We start from the raw sequence: 25,011 nt of genomic DNA, 5'->3' as shown, positions 1-25,011 counted from the left end.
GATTTCCTCATCACTCTCAAATGGATTAACACTAATATATCATTGTTTAAGGATTCCGCCTGGCACCATCATTATGTTGGTTTCTGGTGGAATCCTTATGTTGCATATCAAATATCATTATTCTGTATACCCTAAAAAGCGTGTTGCATCTTGAAGGCTAGCAAGTGATATTCAATAATCACCGATTAATGATTAGTAAACATACCACCTACAGGTGTGGACTGACCAATGACACATTTGCTTGTTTGGCTTCACTATCATGAGCCTATGGGAACCCTAACACTTAACGGACTCCTTTGGCGGTGTAATTGATATATGGAAAATCGTCCTCAGTTAAAGTCTGATTTGAAGTACACAACTGGCTATTTTTGCAAAATTCAGTCTTGGTTTATAAAAAAAATCTGAATTATGCAGGGGCCAGCGCCAATATGCAACAACTACCATGGGATTCTAACACCACCTAGTGGATCTATGACAAACTCTTTTCCCTACCCCAGGACATCCTTTTGTGCCATGACCAATGACGACCAGCACGTGGAAATGTCGGAAGTGAAAGTGTTTGTGCGATGTCAAGAGCCAGAAAAACCGCACAGGAGTAAAGCATACAGAAGGAAGCAATGAGGCACACGTGTCCTGCTCCAAGAACTGAAAGGTCTATGACAGAGAAACAGGAGACAATGTTTCGTGATCTTGTTTATTGGGTAGAAATAATTTGATTGCATCACTTCCTGAGCAGATGGAAGTTCTAAAACCACCTTTGGTAATTGGGCTAGTTCAATTGGCAGATGACACTGAACACAAATGTAAATGTGAAAAAAAGGCTCAAAGGCGAACAAGTGAATTAAACAATGTCCATGTCTTTTCCCCTTCCAGAGCAAACACACAAATTGGGGAGGCTTGTAACTGCTTCTTTCAAAGTTGACAATAGCTAACAGAATATCATTTGGATTACCTGAATACACAAACATCCGAGTAGAATGACCCAATGGCAAATATACACCCAAGAAATATTTGTGTACGTAGATAGGTGTGACTACCACTATTCTGAGAAAGTGACGGGAAAAATCGTACTTAATTTTAACTAAATAACTGGTACTTTTCCCCTAATATAAACATGGTATTCTGTTAGCAAGTTGTATCCCTCTTGCTGAAGCTGCTACTGAAAACATGAAATTGTTCAAAAAATAAGGAATGTAAAATCAAAACTCAAGCTAACAAAGGGTTCATGCATTTGAAGTAGTACAAATTAGCATTCAAAAAGCATCTAAAAGCCATTACAGTACAAAAACAGGTAATTGTCACCCCTTTGGATTTAGACACTTAAAAAGTGGGCACTGGACAGGATACTTTTTGTCCTGCTTTCCAAATTTGATGAAAATCCAAAGGCAGTTTCAGTGAAGTGGCATCCAAGTAAACAAGTCATTCATAAAATTGTACATGGAATTGAAGAATATTTTGCTATGTCAAGTCAGATATAACAGCAGAAACAAAATATTAATGGTATACACAATTTCTACAGAAAGGAAGTGGCCATAGTTTACAATTTTGAAGGCATACGCTGTCAAAAACAATGTCACAATACGTTGTGGGCCCCCACTTGTCCATTGTATTTGTTTAAGCTGTTATCTACAGGTGTAACCATTTTGCCCCATGCTGCCAACTGAAAACAATATGGCTCAAACTGGGTTTCATTTTATGAGGTGATACCTGGGTAAAAGAAAAAAAAAATGACAGCCTTTATTTAGAGCAGCATTGCCTGCATGACAGGAAGTAAACAAGTCACTGAAAGGTAAAGTTGTGAAAGCCGAGAAAACATTCCATTGCCCGCAATAATTCAGTGATCAATTTGGAACTGTAGATGGACGATTCTAATTTCCGACGCCAAACCCAAGTATTCCAAGCATAGAGCAAAAATAGATTCAAAATTTGTTATGGAAAGAATATAAAGGTGATATGCAGTATTACACTTGTCAGTCCTGTTGCAGTCCCAGCAAAGTCAACAAAAGAGAACTGTTCGGAAAGACACCTGAAGAGGCGATTGAAAGGCAAAAAAAGTCAGAACGCACAACAAATCAGTAAACGTCTGTTCCTTTAGAAAGCTAGCACAGAGGCCTTGAGCTTGGTCAGCCTTGCATCAATTAGTTCCAGGAACTCTTCAGGAGTCAAGTAGTTCTGATGAAGGAACTAGAAAGGCTGAGAGCAAGAATTTCAAGGCCTCATCTGACCCATTTGGTATTCCTCTCCTTGATAGTGGTAACGCCGCAAAATCTGAGGCTGGCTCCTGGAAAGGTAGTGCCTTCTCCTCAAGGTACCTATGGTAACAAGAGCTCAGTTTAAATCAAATAATGTAATTCCTTATGCATTACTTTTTGCTGTAACGCTGTAGTGTAATGGATTACACACAAAAAATTGTACTATTTTACAAATGAGTAACGCAATGCTTTTTCTCCCCCCAAATTCAGCAAGCAAGATCGGAGAGGCAAAATGTTTACTTTCTGTTATTTTTATCTACTTACAACAGATGAGTGTGGCAGCAGCAGACGATAGATTGAATATGGACAATATGCACACAAGATGTTATGGGCATTACTTTCAGTTCACCAATAATAAGAATATAATTAGGTGCACTTTGTGCATGACACCGAAAGACCTGTCCACTTTGAGAAATAGCACCAGTAATTTTAGAGCCATAGTAACATCGAGTTAGCAAAAAGAAAACAGGCGGAGGATTGAGTGGGGCTAACACAAAGCAGGCAAAATGATCTCTCGCTCAGAGATGCCGGGAGACTCGTGGCGGATCCACAGTGGATCTGGTAGCATTCGGAAACCTTGTCAGCGAGATCCCTAAACCCAATAATGACAAGGTAAGCTAACGCTACGGTCATTTTCATAGTACAATTGCTATTAATTATACTGTAGTCTACAAATACTTCTGGTCAATGTTGCTCAAGATGAGGCATACAAAAAAAATCATGTTAAACAGTACGGTAAACACACGCTAGCTGGTAACGTTAGCCCCACCAAAACCATCTATTGTTGAAAGGTCTGTCCCTAACCTATTCTATACTGGAACTGGAATATTAACATTGACATTGTGGAATGCACTATTTCTGCCAAACGCAAGAACAATGCATCACTTTGCTGTGAAGCTAAGTACAGTAATAAAGGGATTCAAATATAAAAAAGATGTATCTTTTTTTAAAGGTTTACAATGCAGATGAATGATGAATGATTTGTACTGTTTTTAGGCTTAAGGCAACCTTCCACTGATTGTGCAATGAGCGTAATGAGCTACATTCGGAATGGCAAATCCGTATTTGCAGTTATGTTGGTGAGAGTGACATAAAAGTAATGCAATAGTAGTGCAATGCCTTAATACAGTAATACAACTAATTACTTTGAAATGACAGTAATAAATAATGCCTGAGTTTTGTAGTAACCTGCCCAGCACAGAAGTGTACTACGGTGCACTTCTGTTAGTACACTTTTGTGCTTTATTCTATAAAATGATATTGTAATTGTGACAGGTGTATCTTTTGTCGGCTACCTGGCAGCGGCTTTGGCGGAGGCAATTTGGGGTTGCTGCTGGGGGTGTGGACACTGCAGACCTTGATAAAACCGGCCATTAACAATATAAGAGCGATACCCATCAAAACCACTGCCCACCAGTGATCCTGCGAGACATATCAAATGAACAAAATAAACAGAGGTGGGCAACTTATATTTTTTTGCTGGTCCGACATTCGTCAGAGCCCCGCCCCCTTTCCGTCATCGTCGGTCTGTCATTTTTTCAAGTCAGATGGAATTGTAATTGACATCCTGCAGTCCGTCGGCGTATTTTTGCCCGACCCTCCGCCACCACTAGAAGGTGACATTTGACCTTTTTTTCTGGTCCGTCTTTGCCATGGTCTACTAGTACTTTTCAGTTTTATTATTCACTCTTAACCGTTTCTGTAGTTCTACACTTACAATGCAATTGAAACAAAGTAATATAAGTAACATGAAAAAAAGCAAGCTATAAGATAATATCAAAACAAGTATTGCTTTGGTTGAATTAACTAAAAAACGTCTAATTAGGGAATTATAAACAAAACAAAAAACAAATCTGTCTTGCATTTCCTGGCCAAGAGTCAATCATAGAAAAGATTAAAATTGGCCTGCATTCATTGGTTACTTGAAACACATCCCAGAATGCTCTTATCAGCAAAAAATGAAACGAGTTTCATTTTCAGTTTCATCAACAGTTTCATCACTGTTTATGGGTACTATAAAGTACCTGTTGTCACATTGACAACAATGTGTCAAGACAATTGTCAAGATGTAGTATTATAGCAGAGAAGTCAGCTGAAATATTTTTCAGTAAGCATAAAGGGGTGTGGCGGACCAACGAACATCTGACGGACTTTCCCGACGATTACAACAGATGAAAATTGCATTTTTAATTCTCCACTTTTTTTTTAGCATTCCTGTCATTCGTCTGTCTGTCAGCAAAACGGGCGTCCATCAGCAACGGACTGACAGATAGTCTAGTGCCCGCCTCTGAAAATAAACATACAACTGAATAGATTGTCATCACTCACCACTATCCAGACTGTTACGGTCTCATAAACTGCTGCAATGAATATGGCTTTCTTTAGCCTTGACAGAGGCCCGTCAGCATCCACCAGACGGCACTTCGTGAACACGTCACAGTAGCCCTTGTAGTCATTACACGGTGAGCCGGGCTGCAGATTTGTTATCTTTCTGTTGAAGAACCGGGCCCACTTCTCCGAGCCTGAGCTTCGACAAGTGCTAGGGTTCACTGTGGGCCGGAATACAACATTTTTGTTTGCTTAAATCAGGGGTGTCCACATTTTTGCAAAGGGGGCCAGATTTGGTGTGTTAAAAATGTAGGGGGGGCCAACCTTGGCGGGCGTTCTTTACATATAACAGTAATTAAATACATTTCAGCGATTTTTTTTATTTTAATTTCAGCTATCTTAAGCTTGTGTTTTTGTTCATTTGAAACGTGCATATCAAAATTGAATTGGCATTAAATATTGAAATTGAATATTCAATCTTGGGTGCAAATTACATTTGAAACATCAAAAAATATCTCACCACAGCAGTTTAATATTTATAAAAATTGTAAACACAATAACAGAGAAACGAACAAGTAATAGTCATATCAACAAGTGCAGGGCTCATTTAAAATATGACATTAGTAACTATAAATGTTGATTGCATTTTTAATGGTCATTATTCTGGAGTGAAAAGTTAAAAAAAAAACATTTTCAGACTGATCGTAAATGAAAAATGACTCGTCCGCATGTGTGATGGGTGAAACTGAGATCTGGAGTGCAAAGAAAAGAAAGAAAGAAAAAGAAAAGGCCAGGTGTGGCTCTTTGGCAGTAGTATGGATGCGCAAGATGTCTTGTAAGTGAGAGTCCGATAGCCGTGTTTAAGTTCATAACCGAGAATGTCTCCTCACACAAACACGTCGACCCGAACAAGCTTAGCATTTTCTTACCAAATGCTCGGTAAAAGTTGTAAAATATTGCTGCCGTGAGATTAAACTAGCTTCAAGATGTTTCAGTTTCTCGCTGCGTTCATTACCTGTGATCTTGCCATATACGTACGTCAGCATGTTTTGTTTGGTAATGTCGCTTCACATCGAACTCTTTAAAAACAGCCACTGTCTTTTTACAAATGAAGCAGACACAGTTGTTCGGTATTTCAGTGAAGAATTAGTCCACTCATCCTTGAACCGTCGGCTCTCGCAGTCAACTTTCCTCCTTTTGTCGATTGTCGCCATTTTAGAAAGTTAGGGGCTCATACCGAGCCTATAGATGGCAGCAATTAGCACACGCACGTAACAGCGCTGCTGCCCAATGTATTCATTCTCCTCGCGGGCCAGACGTTATTGATTTTATGACGGAGGTTGCGGGCCGGATGGCAATTGACCACGGGCCGCATTTGGCCCCCGGGCCGGACTTTGGACATAGGTGGCTTCAATGAACTGAAAGTCTATTTTCACGCAATTAGGCAGGATGTTTAAACAATGTACAAATACAATGCTTTAAAGTTTGAAAATAACTGACTGGCATAGATGTAGTAGACAGTTTCCCAACTCACTTTTTTCCATGCAGCACACCTGACAGAGCTCCTCTGCCTCCGCTTCATCCCCACTAACACATGTGCATTCTTCTAGATTGTACTTCTCACATATGGAACCTGAACAGACCTGCTCCAAATAAGTGGATAGAAGATGTTAAGCTGAAATCAGTGCAGTGAAATTAAGCCCACTGGAATTGGTCACGTACCCCATTGATACTGACTTTAGATTCCTCATGGCAAGAAGTGAAGTTTTCCTTGGGTTGCGAAGGCGGACACTGAGCAGAGATTCCATTGCACATGCTCTCAAAAGCACACTCAGACTCCTTCCTGCACGTGTCAAGTGTGCCCTTAAACAAGCATGTCTCAGTACAGCATGGGCCTTGGCTTGGACTGAAAGAAAAGGTGTTTATTCAGACAATGGGTCTGCACTTATTCCCGTACCCACAATGCCATTTAGGAAAGAAACCCCTGATGGCTTGTTTAGACTAATTTGTGCAAGGGTTATGATAGTGTTGTGTAGAGAGAGAGAGGGTGGCTGATCACGCGAGAGACGAAGGAGAATGTGAAGAAAAGACAACGCATGCGCAGGGAGAGTTCTGTTTCTGAGAAAAACGTGTTAACATACAAAAAAATCTGCGGAAGTGCTGTGCAGTTCTCTGTTGTATTTACAAAAATAAAGTGACGGTTGAGACCGGCGCTGCCTTCCCTCTGCCGTTTGTACCGAGTCGAGCACCGCTTGGAGCACCGTTTCGAGCCGTCCTGCGCGGGCTATTTACCCGGACGGGCAAATCTGGCCCTGGAAATGAGGTTTCCCCCGTATCTTGTGTCTACGGCCACCGGATGAACGGGAACGGACAACAATAGTTTGAGATTTTTACTGATAGTGAGTTGTCACTTGACAACTTAAATTTGAAAAAGGAAAGTTGACACATGTCACCTACTACCAAGCAACAAAAATTGCCTCAATTTATTGGTTCATTTTAAAATATTAGTATCTGTCAAGAACAACTAACAAAGTGAACAACATCCTTTGACCCTTTACAGCCAAACCAATTCATGCAAAATGAAGCCTGAAAGCTCATTTAAATCAAGCTTTTTTTAAACTAAAAAAGATGGAAACCAAGGAGGTTTCTGCTAAAATACTTTTAATTTAAATATGTAATTTCAATTGTAAATTGTAGCTTAGGTTAAAAGAACTAAGCTGTCTTTCAAGCAAAAATCTGCAAATAAAAAGATTTATCATTGCCTGTAGATGCCACGAGATGACAGAAAAGCATTAGTATTAATTTGGAATATGCAGGAGTTCACTTCTTAAACTGTGTAACCCTCAAGGATTATTAGAGGAAAAAAATATGTGAATCAAAATGGGTGTCAGTGTGCAGCAACTACATAAGTGAAATAATGAGAAATAAAATAAACCATTGGCCATTGGCCAAAAAAACCCAGCAAATTAAGAAAGTCGAAAGTGGAATTTTCGTCCGTCATGGTCGGGATAGACATTACATCAGATGTCCAGTCCACCAACCCCCCTTGTTGCTTACTGAAATATAAGTTTGCATATGTTTGCTAAATTACTGCATCTGTAGAGAACAAACCTCAATCACTCTACAGTCAATGTGATAAGTCACTTTGCAGCTCCACCAAGCAGTGGAAAAACGTGTTCAGTTGAGTGAATAAACTCGGTTGCTTCAATTCACTACATGTCATTCACAGCTATGGCAGAGCTGACTTTACCGGACATTTCCTTGTATCTTTTTTAGTGCTGTTTCATGAACCAAAATGCATACTGAACACAATCTCGCCGACCAAAAATTAGAAGTAATGGTTAGAATTAGGTGTTGAGAGAGTTATTTTGCTTTTTAAATGTTTTACATAAAGAAATTGCATGCTGAGAAGAGCATTCTGGGATGCATCTCCCCTGCAAGCAGCTCACTCCTTCAAGCAAGTAACCAATGGGTGCATAATGGACCAACAATTAGTTTTAAGCAGGAAAAAGACTGACGATGTAAGGGGGGGGGGGTTGACCACCTCTGGAAACGGGGAATTACTATTGAAATGCTCGCTGGAAACAAAGGCTTAAAATTATACCTGCAGATCTTTCGAAGTTTACACTTTTTGTCCTGGTCTTGATTGGCGTCATAGCAGCATGGGTCTGTACACTGATCGTTATAGCCACAGTCACACTCTTCTCCTTCCTCCACAAGTCCATTGCCACAAAAAGGCTCTCCAGACACTGCACATTCAGACAACAGAATGAAAACAAAATCCCAACGCATTTTATCCCAGTAGCGTCATCAACTGCGGTGAAGTTAGCCCCCCACCAGAGATGGAAAAATCAGGTCCAGAAAGTAAAAACCCTGGCAGTTTGTCTTCAGCCAAAGGTGCTCAGGTGGAAGCGCCTGAGGCTAAAACCCAACTGTGGCAGTTTTGCCTTCCTGGTCTTGGATTTCCCATCTCTGGCTTCCACTTGAAAAGACAAATTTAACCCAGCCGCCCCGAATTTCTTTAATACTAGGCATTATGGTAATGGGCCGATGAGCCCATATATCCATCCATTCTCTTTCGCTTATCTGGAATTGGGTCACGGGGACAGCAGCCTCAGCAGGGAACTTCCCTCTCCCAGGCCACTTCGTCCAGCTCCGGGAGGATCCCCGGGCGTTCCCAGGCCAGCCGAGAGACATAGTCTTTCCAGCGTTTCCTGAGTTGCCCCTGGGGCCTCCTCTTGGTAGTACATGCCCGGAACACCTCACCAGGGAGGCGTCTGGGATGCATCCTAACCAGATCCTATCAGTCTTGTTTACAGATTTGGATGTACCGTATTTTCCGCACTATAAGGCGCACCTAAACCTTAATTTTTTGTAAAACCTGATGGTGCGCTGTATAATCAGGTGAGCCTTATATATGGATCAATATTGAGATTGGGATTGGGAGATGGGTAATGATTTGATAAAGTAAGCTTTACCTTTACAGTAGAACAAGGTTGGTTATATTGACATTCATTAAAATATGTCATTAATTGAGGGTGCGCTTTATTATCCAGTGCGCCTGATAGTGTAGAAAATACGGTACTTTTAGCATTATTTGCAACATCTTAATCCAAAATGTTCTATGGCAATTTTTGTTATTGTATGATTAATGACACAACAGTAGTTGTAAATTAAATGACACTGAAATCAATTCTTATTGCAATCTGTAAATTGGAAAGTCATCCATTTCAACAGCACTGATGATGTAGAAGCTCTCTGGATGTTGTATACTATCTCTGCTGACTTTGTATAAAGCAACCTGAACTGGAATCCAGTCACAGACCATATCAACTGTAGAGAACATGAAGGAGTAGGAAACAAACCAACGTTGGCTGAACTGAAGTCAAATGCAAATGTACCACAACACCATCAGAAGCTGGAAAGAAAACAATACATTTTTAAAGCCTTATAAGGAATGGTGTTTTAGATTTTATCTTTATCATGCACCGATTAAGGTATTCCTGGGACAGTGAATGATTTACAATAGCCAGATTGTTCTTTTTCAAGTGTTTTATTCTTCTTGAAATATGGAATTTTCAGGGGACTTTGAATTTGACAGGAAATATTTTATATTTTATTTTCTGTTAATCGTGCTTTGGCCAAGCGGGAGCCGTTTACTTTGAAAGTGACGTGCGCCATTGGCGACCCGTTACCGTAATGCCTAGGATGAAACAAACTAGGAGCGGCTGTGCAGAATGGCTTGACCGCAGTCAAAATTTAGGGGTCAGAGAATGGCACGCCCAAACGAAACAGGTTTTGGTATAAATGTCCAAAATTCAAAAGTAGAAAAACTACAGGCTTTACCAACAAAGCAGTTATCCTTTTTTACTGCCAGAACAGCACTCATTCTTTTGATGCTGCACGGTGAAAACTTGCGATTGTTGATCTTGTTTCCCGCGGTGGTACGTTCATACATAATGTAATTTCCTAACTCCTTTATGGATGGATCGGTGGAGTCTCCGGGGGTGCAGAGGGGCCCAGAGTCATGCTGTCAGTACAGACAATACGGGTGCTGGTTAGTTAGTTAGTTAGTTAGTTAGTTAATAGATAGATAGATAGATAGATAGATAGATAGATAGATAGATAGATAGATAGATAGATAGATAGATAGATAGATAGATAGATAGATAGATAGATAGATAGATAGATAGATAGATAGATAGATAGATAGATAGATAGATAGATAGATAGATAGATAGATAGATAGATAGATAGATAGATAGATAGATAGATAGATATTGTGTGTTTGTACTTACATAAGAGCCAAAGTTGTGTCCAATCTCATGGGCGAAGATGACATGTGACACTTTTGCAGGCAAGTGCTCAGCACAGTTCTTCACGGTGATAATGCCAGTGTTCAGTGACTTCATTTTCCCTTTTGAGTCTTTTCTGTATTTTGCACATATCCCTCCGGAGTATTCTGTGGTCAGAGCAAGACTGACTGATTTATTCATGACTTATTTATCGCAAAATTATTTATTGTTCAACCTGGTCATTTCCCTAAAAGAACGAAGAGATGGAAAACCGATGAGTCGCACTTCACTAACAAGAGGATATTTGAAAGGGCCCTTTTCTAGGATATTAAACTTTATATAACTTTAAATCATTTTACAATGGTAATTTTTCACACTAGAAACCCCCAATGTTATTTTCCTTCATTGACACATTTCAAAGAATTGCTTATTTGGCACTCTTAGCACCAGCCCTGCCTGAGCAAATAAAAACGGTTTGTTAGATGCATTATGCCAGTAATATTATTACACAATGATTAAGTTGATATTTAATAAAATGTGATTAAATATGGACCTGTTTACTCAAACCTTACTGCACTAAATGTTATCTCAATGGCAGAGGTGGGACACTTTTTGCTGAAGAGTCGGTCCATCATTTTTTTTCAAGCCAAACGAAATTGTAATCGTCGGTCCGTCTGTGTGTATTTTTGCCCAATGTTTCGCCACCTCTAGAGGGTGACATTGACTTTTTTTTTCTGGTCCGTCATTCGTCAGGCGCTGAACTAATTCTGTCTCCAATCACACTTTTAGTACTTGCAGTAACAGCATGTCTGTGGTTCTACAGCTACACTGCAGTTGAAACACAACACAGTAATATACTGGACTATAAGGCGCACTGGTATATAAGCTGCAGCAGCAAAATATAAGCAACATCCTCTCTTTAACAGACTGAACATGCCTGCATACTTAGTCCCAACATATTTATAGAAAATGGATGGACGATGGATGGATATTGGTTAGTTAATAGCAGTTCAAAATCAAAATCAATACTGCAATAGCATCTTGTCTCCCTTTGACAGTTTATTTTAGTGAACGTAATAACACATTCTACATAATTCACATACAATCATAAATACATAAATAAAATCACATATACTGTGTAGTGTATATAAAATTTACACATTACATTACAAATTTACCCAAAAACATTCTATTAAATTTAGACATATATATTTTTTTTTAGTATTCTATTGTTTTCTTTTTGAGTACAGCCATTGATTCACATAGCAAACAAACAACCCCCCCCCAAAAAAAACAAAAAACAAAAAAAAAAACAGATAAGCCGCACTGGACTATAAAGGGCTAGAAACGAGGCAAAAGTTGCAGTTTATAATCCAAAAAATACATTAAGTGTTACATGAAAATAAAGCCAGCAAAGGGGTTTAACCCTAGGCTATAATACCATCATGTTTATTATCTCACATTTGAGAAACTTCGGGGACGAAGTTCAACAGTCATGTGCACTGGATGGCATTATCATGCTTTACATCAGTGGTCCCCAACCCCCGGTCCGTGGATCAACTGGTACTGGGCCGCGTGGGCTGCACCCGAAATGTTTTGGAGATGATTTAGTTTCATGGTACGTGCACACCTTCGACGCAATGGACGCGAATGGAGCGACGCGAATGGCCGCGCGCTGTCACGAGATGCGATTTCGCCTTTCGCGTGTTTTTTTTCCGCGATTTGCGTCGCGACAGCCAATCAACTTCGAGGAACATTCAACAGCTCACGCAGGGGCAGGAATGAATCATGGCGGCCGCTTTGCGGTCACCGGGAGCGAGCCAACACGGCAAGCTGAGCTTTCAATTCAAAACAGAGCCAAGCAAGAGCACTCACCTGACTTTTAGAAAGACAGAAGCGAGAACTTGGGACAACTGGTATGTACAGCGTTTGCTTCACTTAACAGCTGTTGAACCGTAGTTACTGTGCTAAGCTAACGATAGCGCAGGACTGTCAGAACAATATTTAGCACGGTTTCGGCCACTGCGAGATTGCGACATTGAAAACTTTTGGCGCCGCCTCTGGCCGCTGTTGATATTACATATGCTTTGATGGCAGCCAGCAGATGACTGATGTTAACCAAAGGGAAAGCCACACAACAGTACAGTACAGTACATGGTACCATGTGTATATATATATATATATATATATATATATATATATATATATATATATATATATATATATATATATATATATATATATATATATATATATATGTGTGTGTGTGTGTGTGTGTGTGTGTGTGTGTGTGTGTGTGTGTGTGTGTGTGTGTGCGTGCACGTATTATATATGTGTTGCACGCGTGTTGTTAAAATCAAATGACTGCTGCAAGCGTGAACACTCCCTTCGTATCGTCCTGTCAGTTGGCTCGACATGCGACGGCCACTACCCCGAGGGCAACTCCGGCCCCGGAGAGATGATCTCCCTATATATCCATCCATTTTCTTTTGTAAAAACAGGAAGTTTCTTTCACCCATACTGCATCTCACCAACCTGACGGAGTAGCAACCCAAGCAAAGCCAACGACGCCATTGTCAAAATCTCTGTCAGTGAAGAGGTAGGCCAGGCAGTAGTCATCATGGTTCTGTTCAGAGTTTAAGTCCAAAAGCTTCTCCACTTTGATGTTGGAAAACCGGAAAGGATTGTCGCTCTGGTCGTTTGTGGTGTTTATCTGCGAGGTGAGGCCAACAGTCAGGACCAAAATTGTTCTTCAAATGCACCTTGGGCTATATGCACAATCAACACACTATCTGTATAGTGCTTGACTGTGTAAAATTTCCAAAGACTGTCTAACTAGTTAGCAAGCAACTGACAAAGAGCATTGCTAATGGGCACCATGTAATAGCAAGAATTTGAAAAACTATACGTTAGCATGCAACAATTTCAAAGACTTGTTGAAGTCACCAAATGCATTATTTTGTCACCAACAATCCTGTATGTAAAATAATTATAGAACACATAGCCTGCCTCTATGCAGTTGCACAGAATACATAAAAAATATATCATTTACCGTGGAAGAAATTAAATCTACTGTAGTTATAAATACTGCATGCTACAGTAATCTCTAATTTATCACAGTTAACAGGGAAAGCAAAACCCCGTTATAAGTGAATTCTGCTAAGTATGATTTGCCCTCTTATGAAGTTGTACGTACATAGTGAATGAAACCTCTTGTGAAGTTGTACGTACATAAAGTGAATGAAACGTGTTTAATAAAACCATGCCTGCCCCTTGCCCATGCCCAGTGATCTCCAGCAGTACTTTGGAAGCTGTGAACAGGCATGTGTCTCTTAGGGCAAAAACTTATGTGCCAGAGTGTGGCGGGGAGCCCCTAACTTTCCCCGCTGTCACGAGCCCCACACCCTGCCATCACACTGAATCACAATGACCATTTCCCACAATTGAAGCTTTTTGGAAAGGCCATGCTTGGCCAGTGTTGTCCATTTCGGTTTCTTCCCCCCCGTCGGAAGTCTGGAAACACAGGAGATTCTCTCTCCAGGGCCGGCATTGCCCGCGGGGTAGCATCCGTCGAATGTCAACCCAAGTGACAGGACGATGGAGAGGGATCACAATTGCAGCAGTCATTTGATTTTAACAACATGCCGCTTCAACAAACAAGCAAACACATCCATCTATTCCTTATTTCGGCCACGCGCAAGTCTCATGCATCCTCACTCCCTCTCCCATGTCCACACGCAGCTCGCCTGTAAAAATTGTGAAGCGAAGTTGTTGCTGCTGTTTCTTTTGGGCCAAAATGCCTTTATATAATGCCATGTCTCTGTTAGAATGACATGCAGTAGTTTAGTTTAAGCAAAGATTCTTTTATTTGTGGCTGAACAAGACTGAATATTAATAGGCAATTAGACTGGTTCGGACTCGAAGTTTGACTGCGCGTAGGAATCATTGCTTGAGTAGGTGCTGTCGTGAAGCAGTGACGTAATTGGTTGTCAACACTTTATCTATGGAATATATGATGGTTGACATGTATACGTTTGAAAAATCCACATTGTAGTGAAACCACGAACGCAATACAGCGAGGAATCACTGTACCTGTGGATTTACATGCATACATACATTATGTACTACACGAGTAATGTCATACATGTAATACTAATAGTAGAAAAGTGAGATTTTTTTGTTTGCAAAATGTGAAGGCTGAACGTAGCTTTGCAACTCACCCTGATTCTTTTAACCATGAAGCCGATATTCCTGATGCCATTGAAATCTGTGACTTTGTAAATGGAGTTTGCTGCCTGAACATGGCTGGAGATCTGAGACCAAAATTAAAATTTTGATTAATTTGGGGGCATCTAAGTACCACCCCTTGGTCTATGTGATGATACCTGTGCAATGACAGTTTCCCGTGAGCCGTAGTATCCGTAGAAAAGGTGATCAGTCTGAATATAAAGTGGGCAGGTATTTTTATCAGTCGCTGCTGCTCTTTTCCTACTTAAAATGACAGAACCGTAGCCTTTCTTGTTATCCTGGTCACTATTTGCACTCTAGAGAAATGAAAAAAAAATTAACATTAAAAAAGAAAAAAGTTTGTTTTTAAAAAAATAAAAACGCAATGTGGAAGTGCAGTTAATTTATATCATTTACAATATGCGGCAATTGCAATAATAGAAATGTTGGCACTTACTTCATCAGGTGGGTCAACCCAACATTTCTGGTACTTCTTTGTGTCATCAACACAGCCTCCATTAGCACCATATTTATAAGGATAAGCTGGTAAGAGGCAGAACACAAGTACATGAATGGTGCCAACCAACACGGCATTGTGTGTAAAGTCTGAACTCAGTGCCAATCTAAAGCCCAAAGCTTTAAATCTTGGGTATTTTTCACAGTTATAAAATTACGTTGTTTTTTTTTTCATGGCCAATAATAGCTGACAATAATGGTGAAAATTATGTTTGTTTTGAGAATTTTACTATATAAAATGCTACTAACAGCTTTTGTTTGGTCTTATGTATTTGTATTGCATTAGAATGCTTTTAACACACTGTATGTTGGCAAGAAGGCTCATTGGTAGAGTGGTCGTCACTAAATGGTCAAGACTGTGAGTTCCATCCCCCAACTATTGTGAACATGTTAAAAGTGTCCCTGAGATGTCCATCCATCTGTTTTCTACCGCTGTATTCCAGAGTTGGACCGCAGGGGCAGCAGCTTGAGCAGTAAAACCCAGACTTCCCTCTCCCTAGCCACTTTTTCCAGATCCTCCAGGAGGATCCCCAGGCGTTCCCAGGCCAGCAGAGAGACAGTCTCTCCAGCGAGTCCCGGGTCATCCCTGGGGACTCCTCCCAGTGGGACATGCCCGGAACACCTCACCAGGGAGGCGTCTGGGAGGCATCCTGACCAGATAGCCGAACCACCTCAAATGGCTCCTCTCAACACGGAGGAGCAGTGGCTCGACGCAGCCCCTTCCCGGATGACTGAGCTTCTCACCCTATCGCTAAGGGGGGCCCGGATACTCTCCAGAGGAAACTCATTTCGGTCCTTGTATCCGGATCTTGTTCTTTCGGTCACGGCCCACAGCACGTGACCATAGGTGATGGGAGGAAAGTAGATCGACCAGTAAGTGGTTCTCAACCTTTTTTCAGTGACTGTTAAATATCTTTTCAGCCAAGTACCCCTTAACCAGTGCAAAGCATTTTGGCTTTAAAAAAACAAGACTTAAATCAGTGTCTTAAACTTTAGACCCTTTAAAAATACATCTGCATTGGTCCACAAAAAAAAAAAAAAAAAATCAACCTAAAGTGTCATCTTTTGGATCATAGAAGAAATCTGCTTCAAAAAGAAATACTTAATAGTTTTCCACCAAAAAAATAATATAAAGTGTCAGACCTGTTCTCAAAAATAATTATAAATAAGTATTTGTCCACGGAAAAATATCATTGGCCAAGGGACAGCTGGCATCTCCAAAAAGTCTTAAGACAGGTAACTTGTAACTCAAGTACCGGTAGTCAGTCTCCATACATTCCTGCTTTACATGTGCACAATTGACGATTCACCGCGTAAAAATCAGGCAGCCCTGAGGTAGGGTGGGGCTCCTGTCAGACTCATTGCATGTCTAACTGAAATCCGTATGGTCTATCTATGTTGTGATTATATTTCAAGTGAGATTTTGAAAAACCATACCACTTCCTGCTATTTTATATACATATTGTATGTAAATAATAACCAAGGTGGTGTTTAGCATCAACCAACAACACCATAAATTCAGTGAAAATAGAGGCAGATACTTACTGATGTCATCCTCATGATAAATGATGGAGTGAAAGGGGGTGTTCTTCTCCAAGTACCTTTCTGAGGGTTCAATGTAATATATCCCCTGCTGCGTTTTAACAAAGCCCTCAAATCGCCCGTTGATCACAGCTCCATGGCTCAGTGTTCCCTTTTCACCTGGAACATAGAGGAACCTAGATAAGGCAGTTAATGCAATGCGTAAGCCAAATGTAGCATTTCCACACAGTAGTCACTTATTTGCTGCATATTTTATTATTTTGCAAATACTGCAACTAAATCCCACAATACAGTAATTTCATGCTGCCCAATATAAATGTTCCTTATAAAACAACAAAATTGTGTCTGCATTCTTTTATACCTTCATAGCTAAAAAACAAAAAAACAAAAAACGATTGTTTACAATCTCAGATAACATTGAACCAGGATAGAATGTATCTGGCTCAATTTGTTCTGTCCTGAGACACAAACCTGAAAAAAAGGAAATTGGGTTCATTTGAACGCTAAAGACACACAGCAGGGGGACACCCAAGGGGGGAAACCATCAAAAACAGAAGGAAGTGAGTGCTTGAATGTTGCGCTGTTATAAAAAGTAGAGACCTACCCAAGACTTTTCCGGTGTAGATATATGACGTGTCAATTGGTTCCTCCTCTCCTGACACATCCATGACGACATCTGGAGAAAATACTGATTTGTCTCTCTTCATGTGCAGGTTGAATTGCCTAAATGTAGAATACAAGTACAGTGTATGTAAAAAAAAAAATATATATATATATATATATATATATATATATATATATATATATATATATATATATATATATATATATATATATATATATATATATATATATATATATAAAGAGAGAGCCTCGTAAAAACGAAAATCCAAAGTGGCACCCCAAAAAAGTGTTTAAAAATACATCTGCCACAACATGGCAGCAAAGCACTTGAAGTGGAGGATACCTAAAAGCCCCAACACCATGCATCTAGCACGTACACAAATATGAACCCATGTTCTTGAACATCTATAGATTACCCTGCATAACTGCATAGGAAACGCCTTCACATAAGGTTATCGATTAAGACAAACTCATTTGGCAGCCAGCATTGGCTCTCGCGCTAACACAATATGGCTGGGTGGGTGTTTGAACTAATGTGTACTAGGGTTCTGTTGGCAATCAGGCATATTTATCACAAGACAGAGTAACGTGGAGTCACAACAGTGTAACGCATGTAGATATAAAAGAGCTGTAGTCAGGCATATGGTCCACAAAACCTCCCCACATTACTCCATATTATTGTCAGGTACAGTAGTAGTAAAAGAAGAAATACTCTTGTTTGTGTTGCATGACTGCTCGATGATTTGGGGGAATCTCTTGAGGCTAACCAGTCAGCACTCGGTCAGACTGACTTCAGTTTTCATAATCCTCTTTCAAATCACATCCCACCACATCACATGAAGAGCACATGAAATTAAATACTAATGGCATGCTCGTCTTGGAGGGTTAACATGCTTAAGATAAGAACTGAGTGAGGGAATTTATAAAAAGACATGTCAAGAATTCAGAGCATTATGCTCATTTTTCTTGTCAGCTGGTCCCTAACACGTTATCGATTATAACTATGAAAAAAAGAAAATTGGCAATTTGGGGCACAAGTAACTTCAATAGTGAACTACATGGGACTTGAGTAACACTGTTGTAATGATTTTGTTCATTTTATCTTCAAATTATAGCGCATGTTTTCTAGATATCCCACATTTTTTTCTCTTATGAGGTGGATTATCATAACACTCCATCCATCTGCTCCTGGTTCAGCCCTTTTGTTGATTTTTAGAAACCTCTGCAGTCTTGAAGTCAAAAGGTTTGCCCACCCCTGATTCATACCTATCAAAAACTTCAATACTAAAATGAACATCTGTATCAAATTCAATTTATAGTCTAGAAATAATGGAGGCTCGGTGTTGCTCTAGGAGCAGTTGGCTGATGATGAATTATTCAGACATGCCACAAAACTGTAATCCCTTTATCATGACAGTCAGACTTTTAAGTATGTACCATTTGATTAAAAAAAAAATAGGTGTAAATTTATTAATATATGAAGGAGTCAATGGTTTCCATCCATCCAGTGCAATTTTTATTTATCTGTGTTATGCACAAAAATACCGTGGTGGGGTGCAAACCAATTAGACCAGACTTTGAGAGAATGTAAATAATTAATAATAATATATAATATATAATTTATAATATATAATATATAATAATATATAATAAATAATAATTAATAATAATTAATTAATAATAGACACATAGCCTGTGTCTTTATTATGTAATTCAATTATAGTAATTATTACATGGCCAGCGATTGTGGGTATTTAACAGAACTCATTTTGATCACCGTGTCAACATTTTTGTATGACTGAGAAATATCAAAGCCCCATTTTTGGATCAACACATCATTAAGCCACTTGTTTCCTGACGGGGAAACAACGTAAGGATCAACGTAAGGATCCAATGACTAATGTAGACATTCCACAAAAAAATATTGTAGAAATTCCCCAAAATAAAAAAAAAACTTCAGGATGTATTGTATATTTGGATACAGATGTGTTCAATTTCTGAATCCTAGTAGAGGGGTTTAAATACAGTCAGTATTGAGAAATTGTGTGGCCCAGAGACAAGGAATGGGGGATGAACGTTTTCCAACTGACCTGCCATGTGAATGGAAATTAAGTTGCAGGGTATCGTCTTGAGGTGAGAGAGACCTCTTGACTCTCTGGTGTCTGTCGTGCAAGGCCTCGGTGTCGTAGAATAAACCCTCATAATGGCCAATGTATTTGTTCAAGGGTTTTCGTAACAAAGCTGCAACAAAAAACAAAAATGTCAAAATTCGGAGACACCAGAAAAACACCAAAGAACAGTTTTCATTGATGGAGATGACGCGGGTTAAGCTGGCACAATGCCAGTTTCAGTATGGTCAATGGTTGTACGAAACAGGCTTGTTAAGCATCCCCACATGATCAAGAGTTAACCCTACTGACTTTCATATTGGCAAGTTCATTGTTCTTTGTTCTGCCTTCTAGCAAAGAACGTGATCCATTTCAACCCCAAACAAGGATCACATGATATACAGCACATCAGGTGATTCTTTTTTTTTTTTACCCCCCCCCAGAACGGTGAGGCAGTATGCCTGCCTATGCTCATTTTGTTACATTAGGATGGAGGACATGAAAATGTGTTCTATCAGTGCTAAGATATATAAAGTGCGGTTGAGTCAAAATGAGGCGAAATGTGATGAATTAATTCAGTTAAAGCATTACATTTTTAATCACATTAGTCAAAGTTTTTATCTCTAACTTTATTCTTTCAGTATGATGATTAGACCCATTTATTTATTTATTTTTAAATGCATCAGGCTTCTTGTGCTTGAGTCAGAGGTTGGAAAAACAAGGTAAAGCACACACTGAGTGGACATTGATTGGTTGTCAGTGTTTGTCACAAACTGACAGGCTCCGACAGTGGATGGGAGGAAAAGTTCAGGAGAAGAAGGAAGCGCATAAGAGTGGTCAGACTGAATGGCAAATTTAACTTTAAAAAAATGCCCCAATTCCACCTTTAATCAAGGTAGATTTGTAAAAAAAAAAAAAAAAGGCACTTGTTTAGCACATGCGCCTAAAGTTTAGCTTGCCACATCAATGCAAAGCATCCACTGCAATTGCAACAGTTAACGATAGCACTTATGTAACACTTATGTAACAACCATTAGCAAGGCTCTTTGTCAACCTAAAGAACCCGTAGTATTTGAGCGTGTCTGCGACGGACTGAATGGACAATGTTTTAATGTTATTTTCTAATACTGCGGCGATAGAAAAAAGTAAGCGCCATTCCTCCTGATGGTTGAAACTAAAGGTTGCAGCCAGCACTTGGGACTTGTCTCAAATGCACTGTGAAATCTCAAAAACAATGTTGATGAACGTAGACACTTTTGTTGTTCTAAATCAGTCTTTTGCTCTGCCACAGTAACACTAATTATCTTTAAAAAAAAGTGTGAAATTAAAAAGATCAGATCAATAACATGTTGTCTTACTTTTGAATCCCTTGACAGCACTAAACAAATGAGCTAACATCAATATGTAGCATACCAACTGTTGAGGTTCATTAGTTCTGCTTTGCAGCTGATACACTGTCCTTTTTAGAGTGTGAAATGTTTAAACATATTCATATTCATATATACTAATTCCTGTAAACAAATTAGGTTATATCAATAAATGTTTATCCCAAATTCTCAGACAAAACAAAGAAGGCTTTCAGAATAAATGTAACAGGATCGCAAAATGGCTTTTAAAATCAGGGATGCAACCATCGGAGGTCATTGGAAAATAAATTAACATTAATCATAAAGACCAAGAGACTACACCTTGCCACGCAATTTAAATTAGTTGCTTTACAGTATGAGGATTCCATATAACGAGGACCTAACAGGCAAAGACTGTTACAGGCCCGTAGCAACTTGTCCATGGAAGCAGTAAGATAACTATTTACACAACCGGATTCCTTCGCCTGTCCTGAGGAGTAAATGTCTTGATTTTTAAAAAAAGAAACAAACAAATAAATAAATAAATAACTTTAGGATTGAATTAGTTAAAAATGCAGTTGACGCTACATTAATCGAGAAGCGTAATTCAAAACTCATCACAACAGGAACTGTGGCGATTACTCCAAGAAGCTTGGCATGTTCCTTGGCATGTTAGGCCTTTTTGCCACTTTTGTTGGCTTTTACATTTCAAACCAACTAACCTATACGAAAAGAAAACAACAGATGTACAGTATTTGCCGTAAATCATGAAAGAAATACTAAATCATTAAAAACACACAAGTAAGTACAGTACTGTATTTTAAAATAGGAAAGTTTAAATCCCCCTGTATAGTCATATACCGGTACATATCTACTCTTAAAAAAGTATATGACAGCTGTCATTGGTTCCATTTTTTTTTTAAATTGAAATATGAATCCATCAATATCTACTGCTCAACAAGTATTAAGTCACAGGAGCAGAAGCTTTAGCAGAGGATGCCAATACCTGGCCATTTCGTCCAGCTATGACTCAGAGAAGCTCGGCTCGTTCCCCAGGCGTTCCCAGGCCAGCCGAGAGACAGCCTTATCTAGCGTGTCCTGGATTGCCCCGGGGAACATGCCCAGAACACCTCACCGGAGAGGTCACCAGGAGACATCCTAAACAGATGCCCGAGCCACATAATCTGGCTCCTCTCAACGTGGGAGAGCAGTGGCTCGACTTCACTACAAGTCGAGATACTTAAACTCCTCCACTCGGTGGGGGAGAGGGCTGATTTTCATCCCTTCACACTCAGCTGCAAACCACTCCAGTGACATTTGATCATGGTCTGAACAAGCTAATAGCGCCACATCATATGCAAAAAGCAGAGGTGCAATGCCGAGACCACAACACTCCAGCTAAGCATAGAAATTGTCAGAAGACAATGAACAGAACCGGGCAGCTTGTATCAGGAGGCTAAGTCCCCCTTGTTCCGAATTACCACCCACCCAAGAGACGCGATTGAACACCTTTTCCAAACACAAGTAGACCAGTTGGCCGAACTCTGATGCACTCCATGGGTGCAGGCATGGCCACCTGGTGAGTGTTAATGAGCCCCTCCCCCAGGCCTGGCTGCAAAAGAGGACCCCGGTGACTCGAGTCTGCACGGACAGGAGAGACTGGTGTCTAAATTTTGTATTCATCATATGGTGACATAGTTTAAAAATACAGTGGACCCCTGGGTTACAGCATCCCTGGTTTACGTTTTTTTCATGTTGCAATGTGGAATACTGAGTTTTTTTCATCCCCTCTGTAAGGTATTTTCCCCGTATTGTGACAAAAACAACTGTCATGACCCTAGGGGGCTGGCTGTATTTGTGTTGTTTTGTCTCCATCTGCAGACATTTTTAGCTAATTGCACTTATTATCTGTTGCCATCAAACTGCTTCCATGCAAGGCGTCATGACAATGCTGGTCTGCTATTGGTAGGCATCTCAAGAAGATGCTGGTCTGTGATTGGACGGCCTCACTCGTTTCAAAATGGTGGAATGGTTAAGCTTTGTTCTATCATGAGTGGTTACAAAACTGTATTTATAGTGCATTTTACTTCTTAATTCAAACTTTAATAGGTTAGCCATGGGTCCCAAGATTGCGAGTGATGTTAAAGAGAAGCAAGAAGATGATTTATATGGAAACGAAGCTGGAGAAAATCAAGAAATACGAAGCTAGCCTAGCCTAGGCCACCCTTTCTAGGGAATATGGGCATAACAAGCGACACTCAAGGTAAATAAAGCCTTTCTAGATTTTTTATTTATGATGTTTTCTGAGTGTATACAAGTATATTATAAATACGTAGCACTTACTACTATTTTGGTAGCAATTTTTTATATGTAAGTACAATTGTCACATTTTTACCTGGGGTTCTAAATGCATTAGCTATTTAACATAGGTTTAGATTGTCCGCCAAACGGCGAATTCGCCTTACGAGCCCAACCGTGGAACGGATTAATCTCGTAATACGGGGGACCATTGTATTAGTTTTCTCCCTTCTAATTAACTTTCTAATTCATATTTGTGGTTGAATGTAATTAAGAAGGTTGAACGTAATTAATTAAGATGACCATATTCAACTCAACAAATGTAATAGTTTATTTGGACAGAATAATTTGGGGGGATTGTGTGATTTTGCGGTACGTCAAATATCAGGTGAAGCTTCTTCCCTAACTTGTTGTGTCGCCGCCCTAACTTGGTGTGTCGCCGCCATCGCTGGACTCGAGGAGGAGTGGCAGACGTTGATAACGGTAAAGAAAAATAACCCAATGTTTTTGAATGCTTTTAAAGTACTTGTAATTAGGTTCTGTACAAATAAAATTGAATTGTCATTCAAAATTTATTTGAAGTATTTTTTTAAAATGCAATATTATGACAATGTTAAATCTTTGAGAAGTAAAACATACATTGCTCCTATGGTCTGCATAAAGGATGTTTTCATATTAAAAAAAAAAGAATTACTGGTATTTGTTATGTAATTAATCCAACTTAATTATTTTAAATTAGACTAGCAACAATAATGGGTTAGCGTTGCCTTGACATTTCTTGAAGATAAACCTAATTGAATATTTTTTAATTGATCTGAGCCTGAATGTTGGCTGTACGGAATTACGTAAAGTCATGTTTTCTTTTTTCAGTGTATATTTAACAGTGGAAGGATTATAATACCGCAATACAGGCCTTAAAGCTGTTGGAGCATTTAAAATAGCCTTGAGATCCACCTTTGGCTGAATCCCAATTGCAGTTTGGCTTCATTTTCTAGAAACATGTAGTTGTCCACGTTGTCCAAATTTGAATTACTAGTGTACAGAAATACCATAGTTTCATTTTTAATGTTATCCATTACTGGTTATATTTGTATGGTTAATTGTATTATTAATGAGGACAAAGAATGTACTACTCCATGGACTTAGATGGATTTAACAGTAATTGAATGAATGGCTTTCCATTATGCCAAGGTTTAATTCAACTATTTGGCCGAGGGTAACGCTGCTGGTTGTAGTGTGTGTGCATATGTGTGTTGGAGGAACATAGCAAGAGTGCATCAAGTGCCGTTAACATGAATACCAAGGTTACAAAGTAAATGTTGCTAGATATTCAAATCAATTAGCATACATTATTTCTATATCCTAATTTAAAAAAAAAACACGAATAACAAGGTTATGAAGTAAATGCTGCTACACATCAAATAAATGAGCAGAAATTATTTCTATGATCTATTAAAAAAAACATGAATAACAAGGTTATAAAGTAAATGCAGCTAGACATCAAATAAATGAGCATAAATTATTTCTATGATCTATTAAAAAAAGACAGTTCTGGATTGACGAAGACTTAGTCACAAAACTCACCTGTAGTATGAAGAATGCAGCAAAACATGGGAAGCACGTTGACCAATAACATATTGAAAAATTAACATCGCGGGGGTAAAAAAAAGGGGCAAGGTTAGCAGAGGTTAGAAAGATTTTTCCGTTGTGTAGAAATTGTTGCGCTTCCTAGTTGCGCGGCGACTCAACCAGGTTGAAACCTCGACTTTCCTCCGACAGTGTGACGTCACGCGTACGCCTCCCTTCCTCCTTTTTAACGTCGTCATTTTGAAGCACTTTGTTCACGGAATAAAACACATTTCGAAAGATTATTACACATGCGATGAAACACGTGAAAACGTTCAAAGCCGAGTGCGTGTGCAACTGAAAGCTCGACATAAACACGCAAAGCGGCTGTATACAGGTTTGTTTACAT

The 25,011-nt window shown here is 39.4% G+C and overlaps 2 protein-coding genes across 7 annotated transcripts in view; one reads left to right on the top strand and one right to left on the bottom strand.

Moving 5' to 3' along the window:
- lipca (lipase, hepatic a) overlaps nucleotides 1-6,791 on the top strand; it is a 16,053-nt gene extending 9,262 nt beyond the window's left edge. The window contains exons 9-10 of one of the 2 annotated variants that reach the window (XM_088412266.1): nucleotides 498-652; nucleotides 6,191-6,791. In XM_088412266.1, the coding sequence (XP_088268392.1) occupies nucleotides 498-621 (124 nt within the window). In that variant the 3' untranslated portion in view covers nucleotides 622-652; nucleotides 6,191-6,791. Of the gene's footprint in view, nucleotides 1-497; nucleotides 3,525-6,190 lie in introns of those variants that run through there. The other variant, XM_088412265.1, reaches the window with a different exon arrangement.
- Nucleotides 681-25,011, bottom strand: adam10a (ADAM metallopeptidase domain 10a). Of its 5 annotated transcripts, none has more exons than XM_088412260.1 (16): nucleotides 24,621-25,006; nucleotides 19,375-19,525; nucleotides 17,265-17,383; nucleotides 16,664-16,819; nucleotides 15,060-15,145; nucleotides 14,761-14,919; nucleotides 14,596-14,688; nucleotides 12,911-13,088; nucleotides 10,379-10,542; nucleotides 9,927-10,110; nucleotides 8,185-8,329; nucleotides 6,318-6,486; nucleotides 6,115-6,223; nucleotides 4,581-4,801; nucleotides 3,548-3,674; nucleotides 681-2,312 (listed from the first exon to the last, which is right to left on the bottom strand). In XM_088412260.1, the coding sequence occupies exons 1-16, from the start codon at nucleotides 24,670-24,672 to the stop codon at nucleotides 2,209-2,211; spliced, it is 2,217 nt and encodes a 738-aa protein (XP_088268386.1). In that variant the 5' UTR covers nucleotides 24,673-25,006; the 3' UTR covers nucleotides 681-2,208. The 5 variants fall into 5 exon arrangements, with proteins under 5 accessions (XP_088268386.1, XP_088268385.1, XP_088268387.1 ...); XM_088412259.1 differs by having other exon boundaries at nucleotides 6,303-6,486; nucleotides 24,621-25,004; XM_088412261.1 differs by lacking the exon at nucleotides 3,548-3,674 and having other exon boundaries at nucleotides 6,303-6,486; nucleotides 24,621-25,008.

This window comes from Hippichthys cyanospilos, chromosome 4, assembly GCF_059441005.1.
Source record: "Hippichthys cyanospilos isolate Australia breed blue-spotted pipefish chromosome 4, RoL_Hcya_1.0, whole genome shotgun sequence".
NCBI classification, from domain to species: Eukaryota; Metazoa; Chordata; class Actinopteri; order Syngnathiformes; family Syngnathidae; genus Hippichthys; species Hippichthys cyanospilos.
Note: the sequence above shows the minus strand (reverse complement) of the source record. Positions and strands in the feature narration are given on the sequence as shown.

Excerpts from the sequence above, each read along its gene's own strand:
- adam10a (XM_088412259.1), bottom strand. The coding sequence starts at position 24,672 with ATGTTATTGGTCAACGTGCTTCCCATGTTTTGCTGCATTCTTCATACT. Across the intron at positions 14,689-14,760 it reads GGGAAACTGTCATTGCACAG|ATCTCCAGCCATGTTCAGGC; the intron begins GTATCATCACAT and ends TTTTGGTCTCAG. Across the intron at positions 13,089-14,595 it reads TCATGGTTAAAAGAATCAGG|ATAAACACCACAAACGACCA; the intron begins GTGAGTTGCAAA and ends CTCACCTCGCAG.